The sequence below is a fragment of the Rhagoletis pomonella genome, unplaced genomic scaffold, assembly GCF_013731165.1.
Source record: "Rhagoletis pomonella isolate Grant_MI unplaced genomic scaffold, Rhpom_1.0 Rhpom_scaffold_07411, whole genome shotgun sequence".
In the NCBI taxonomy this organism is placed as follows: Eukaryota; Metazoa; Arthropoda; class Insecta; order Diptera; family Tephritidae; genus Rhagoletis; species Rhagoletis pomonella.
The window spans coordinates 2,167-8,114 of NW_023465938.1; the positions used below are offsets into that span (position 1 = coordinate 2,167).

A 5,948-nucleotide genomic window follows, 5' to 3' on the forward strand; every position below is an offset into this window, starting at 1 on the left:
GTGGCAATTCGCAGAAATTTAATAATTTGTCTGTGGTTGGTTGACAGCGAGGGGAAGACGAAACCAGTACAATCGTACATATGTATGCACATATTTACATTTATTAATGCATACATATTTATTCGTTTGTCTTTTTGAATATATGAAGAATTTCATATATGTAGTGATTTAGAGATTGGAATTTGAATGATGTACTGTGGCGCGTATGCTAGAGGCGACGCAACTTTTTGGCGTCTCGCCGTTTGTCTTGGTTCAAATCCCGGACGGACCAAGTAATAATTTTTTTTTTTTGTTTTTTTTTTAATTGTCATATTCATATTCCATTTTAAATTTTACTATTAGCTTTGTTTAAAATAATATATGTAAATGGATATGTAGGTACAAACGCATGCATAATTTCACATAATCGCTCAAATTTGCCAAAAGTTACTAAAAATTAGTTATTGGAATTAAAATTTTATGCGAATCCAATTTTTATTCCCATTTTTAGAAAGGGCAAGTATGTATGTATATGTTCGTGCCACAAAAATTATTTCATAAATACATAGTTAATTTTAAACACAAATATGTATGTACACTGGTAAAGTGAGTGCATCCTGTTTTTTGTTTAATATTTGCAATGTTTTTAAGTTAAAATTTTATGTTATTTTCGACGGGAATTGCGGTTTTATGCATATAGCAAGTGCAATTTGTAAAAAATTGCGCTAATTTTTTTTTATTTGTTTGCAAAAGGTCATGCGCATTTTATTCTACAAGAAATTCCCTTTTATTTGGTAAAAAGTGCAAAAAGCCGTTAGCAATAAAAAATCATTAAAAATCCACCCGATTTTTTAGCCGCTTAAAACTTGATCTTGTTCCACTAGAATTAAAAAACCGATCAATCTGCGTACTCAAAATTTTTTTAAAAATTCGGATTAAACAGGTCAAAATTTAGACGAGAAGTCGTTGAATTTTTCTATGTTCTGTGTAAAGTTTGAAAGTTTGACTTATGTAGTTTTAATTAAAGCATGAACCACATTTTTATAAAAAGATAATAAAAAAATTTAATTGAAAAACATTGCAAATATTAAGCAAAAAACACCATGCACTCACTTTTGATTGCCAGTATATGTATGCATGTACATATGTGTGTAAACTTTATGCCAAACTATCATTATTTTAAATTGTATTTGCATCTTCATAAAAGGAGAACAAGATAAAAAATTTAACAAAAATTACAAATTAATGAAAATTATGTGAAGATTTACCATATTTTCGTTTATTTGCTCACAAAGAACATCACATTTCATGTTGCTCAACATTGTATTATGTTATCAACATTAAATTCAACAGAATTTTTACATTCCGACTTGAACTTTTCTAACGCTGTTAATTTTTCGTCCGCGAATAGTTTCCACTTTCAGTTTGCACCTTCTCTATCTATCTAAGTTCTCTGGTTTTACATTTAAAATCCCCAATTGTATGACAACAGCAATTAAATTTATTGTCTACGAACGGTCACCATGCAAAACTAGCAGCAGCTAGTTAGGGTTAGTGTTAATTGTCCGTAAAGAAACATAGCTATTCTCCAATATGAATGGAGAACGGCGCTAGGTCTATTCCTGATGTGGAACGTAATCACATACATACATACATACAATGCATAAATGTCATTGTCTAAAATTTTACTACCACGCGGCCATTACGTAAGTTTGCTGGAACGGTTGGGTGAGTATGCATGCGAAATTGCAGGCTTTTGTACTTATTAATCTTTTTCGATTTTCAGATCACATGAATCAAATTAGCCGTTCTGGTGGCCCTGGTGGGTATATTGAATTTACCGACTTTTCGTCCACTTATACATTTTGCGATACCCGCCATGTCCGAGGGTAAATTTGCCATCGCGTGAAATACATGTCGTTTTCGAATGATGGTGTAAACCAAATTGGAATTGCCATCGAACTGATATTGTATGATATTATTGAAGATTTCAAGCAAGAAGAATACTATTTGGCGCTGACAACAGAAACCATGGAGTGCTAAAAGCTTCTAGCAAATGCAGAAGCTTCACACTGGCCACCATTGATAGAGTCTTTAAATAAGGTGACACATTCACAAGTATGGTAAGTAGACAGTCAAAGAGTGGTTGCAGGCGTTGATGGCCTGTAGCTATGATTTTATGAAAAACCGTAATTAACAGATCAGCGTGAGTTCCTGTAAAAACTGGTATATCCATGGGCACCGTGGCGGTGTAGGGTTTGTTGAGACGTACACCAAAGTTACGTTCACCGGATAATAGTAGAAGTATAAACACTCCAATATGCATGAGGCCCACTCGTGATTGATCTGCGCGCGAGTAGTTCAAATGATATAGTATTGGTATGAGTATATCCAACACATCTGAGCTTTTAAGCACGAAATAAAGAAACCTTTTATTAAAATCGCACACCTTCCAGAATAGTATAAGCAACTCTTGATGGCAATGAAGACGTTTGGTTGAATTTGGTAGGTAATTTTGAGCAAGCGGATTGTTTAGCAGGCGCGTTATGCCTTTCAGTATGAAATGAAAGTCCTCATCGCGATGCACACGCGAAAGATAATTGATAAACAAATTATCACCGAAACCATCATCATAAGAGTTAACTGTCGAAGAGGATGAGGGTTTGTTACGGCCTTGCACTTGACGTTGCAACTCCAGTTGCTGTTGCTGGTGCAAAATCATATCGTGATCTAATGTTACTATGAGTATCTGCAGCCAAGCCTCAACAAGTGGTTCGGTTGTGTCTACGAATAGCAGATGGTTATATGGTACGCCCAAGCCCACTGGGTCATAAGCACACACTGTATTTAACAATGAAGTGAAGAGTGGTAGCGCATGACGATTATCAGCTGAGGTAAAGTATGCAATCCATCTGTTAGGTTCATCCGTTAAGCTATAGATGGTTTCCGAAAAGCAAGTGAGCAAAAGTTTTAAAATTTCTGCTCGTCGTTTTTCCATGTAGGAATTTTTTGGTGGCGAATGTGCGAAACCAACACCTGCCTCCCATATATACTCACAACTGTTTATATTGGCCAACTCTTCAGCCTTGTCGGGCCCGGCACGACGTGTTGCAGGTACCGTGAAATCAGGACAAAAAAGCAAATCACACCAAGCATTTATCAACGATTGGGCCAAGGGTACTGGCTGTGGGCCTGTATGTCGTGGCGAATTTTCACGAAGGATATCTGCTGCGTCAGCAGATGTGGGTGTACTGCGCGTAGGCAGACTACTCCAGAAAAAGTCACGCCATTTTTCATCTTCAAATATGTACGGTAATATGCGTATTAATAGTCGTACACAATTCAAAACACATTGCTGTTCCACATGTGTGCGGCAACTGTTATCCACGGCCAGGGCCAACTTTTCCACGGCCTTGTAACACAATGTCGCCAAGTTGGCAGGATTTTCATTACGTATATTTCGTATTTCGGCTGATGTGACCAAGGCGAAAACATCTTCTAAAGAAGTTTGATGTGCGTACCAAAATTGGTCCCAAAATTGATCGTCGGTGTCATCAATTTTTTGGTTTTTCTGTGGTGAGTTGTACTATGGCTTTGCGGAAGTTCAATTTTGAGTCAGAATTTCCCATATACGGAAGGCGTTATGTGCGTACTTCAACTTGTGTTCAAAGTCTCGCATAGTCATCTTTGTTTTTTTTTTTTTTTACTATAAACATTTAAATATATGCCACTCCAGTAACATTAAAATTCGGTGATACTTGCGAGTCAGCGAGCGTAAACCAAGCTAAACCAATGCACATAGCAATTGCCGCTGCAAAGTCTAGTGGTCCATAACGTTTCCCTTGTATTAAAATACTGCGAAATATGTCGTACGTGTGAGAAATCGTCTCAATACGAATGCGAAGTTCCTCATCTACTTCAAGGCGAAGTAGCACGATTAGATCAAAAGTTTAAACTTATGCTTGACAGCACAGCTCAAAATAATCCAAAATCTATAAAAGTGATTTGTTGTCTCGATGACAAACGTTTACCATGCGTACCACCAATTACTGTAGCTATTCCAGAGGAATACCCGTCAGTATCGCCATCTTGTGCATTGGCTCAGCAAGAATATGGTACCACTCCGTTTTTAAAAAACTGTGCAGGCTGCATTTAAAGCACGAATTGCAAAATTGCCAAGATTGTATTCGTTGTCACATTTGTTGGATACTTGGGCTTGATGTTGGTGGTGGCTGCATTGACGCGTTATCTGTTATGGCTGACCTTTTGGGTGCCGTTGATTCAGGTACAGGTAGTCTGCTGGCTGTAACCATCATCTATCAGTACTTCGAAATCTTCGTTAAGGAGCAATCGGAGATGGGTGGCATGGGCACTTTACTGTTTTAAGTTGGGGGTGCGCTGTACATTATTCTAATTAATGTTGTTTATAAGATGTGACTCACTCAAAATTGAACAATATCTATCCCCGAATATATAAACCAATTGCCATATCGCTTTCAGCGTCATATGCAAAAGTATAGCTCGGTGCGTCTAACCCGTCATTACAATTATCGCTTCCAACTCAATGGCCAAATCGCTCAAGATCGTAACCATTGTACACCCATATCGCACAATGGTAAGTCATCGGATTATGAACCAGGAATAACCGCAGGTGATGCCGATAAAGAAGACAACCAAAATTATGCAGCTGCCACTGCACTAATGATTATAACAACAATAATTCTCATATTGGTGGAGGTGGAAACTGCAAGTTTACTAATACACAAAGGACTAATACCTACGAGCGGAACTGGCGCACATAACGGAACTAATGCCGAAAAAATGGGTGAGTTAGACATATCCCTTTAAAATATATGCATATGTATGTATAGATATTTTTTTTTTTTTTTTTTTCGGCTGAACTATAGTCTTTGCTGGTAGGTTTTGACAATTGAGGCGAACTCATTTGGTCTAATGGGTTGACTGACGATTATCGAAACCTGTCAAGTAAAATGTATTCGCTTCCCATCAGACCTAGTTGTGTTGAAAAACGAGCAAGCATAATGAACAATTGTAACGACTTTCAACTTATTTCGCTTATTATTATATTTTTTGGAGGATTTTAATTGATAATTCGCACCTCGTTACCAATTTCGTATTTCTGAAACAATTGTTCATCAAGCTTGGTCTGTCTTATTTTTACCCGATTCATCACGCTGGGTCTGTCTTATTTTTACCCGATTCTATGCTTACAAGATCTAACGATGGTCGGTTCTTTATACCCAGATCTACCCGGAGAGGCCGGGCTAAGAACCATCACCAAAAATCTAACTAAAAACACGACTACCTTTAATATTGCTCTGGGTTAAACTTGATTATAGGCGTTGAATCCTTCCGAATGCATAGAAGTGGAATTTTTGTGCGATGAGGAAGTGGAATTCACGCGGGATTGGGGATCAACGGAGAGGGTTTATTTACGAAGTGCTTGCTGGCTCCTCGGTTTCTTGATTTTGGGATGGAAGTAGGACCAGTTTGGCCAGCGGTCTCGTAATCTGCCCTTTTTCCGTGATGATGTCAACTACGCGTACTCGATCGTCGGGACCAGGATGTAGGCTGATAATTCGACCTAATCTCCACTCATTTGACGGGAGGTTGTCTTCCTTGATGACAACGAGATCTCCTAATTTTATATTTTGCTGTGGATATTTCCACTTAATCCGCTTTTGCAGTTCGGATAAATATTCGGTTTTCCATCGTTTACAAAAAGTTTGGTGAAGGGCCTTTAGCTTCTGCCACCGATTTACTATCGAGGCAGGATTCTCGTGAACGTCGATTTCAGGTGGGGCTAGCAGGTGTCCACCAGTAAGAAAGTGACCTGGAGTGAGAGGCTCCAGGTCGGTAGGTTCATTCGAAGCGGGGCTCAATGGTCGTGAGTTGAGGCACGCCTCAATCCGACATAAAAGAGTACTGAACTCTTCGAACGTATACTT

The 5,948-nt window shown here is 38.3% G+C and overlaps 1 protein-coding gene across 1 annotated transcript; it reads right to left on the minus strand.

Annotated features, from left to right (window-relative positions):
- Positions 1–1,615: 1,615 nt before the first annotated feature.
- Positions 1,616–3,608, minus strand: LOC118755795 (protein HID1-like). Its single transcript, XM_036490609.1, is given in 3 exon segments — positions 1,616–1,987; positions 1,989–3,553; positions 3,555–3,608. Coding segments are annotated over 3 exon segments (1,845 nt in total). The 3' UTR covers positions 1,616–1,761.
- Positions 3,609–5,948: the final 2,340 nt, after the last annotated feature.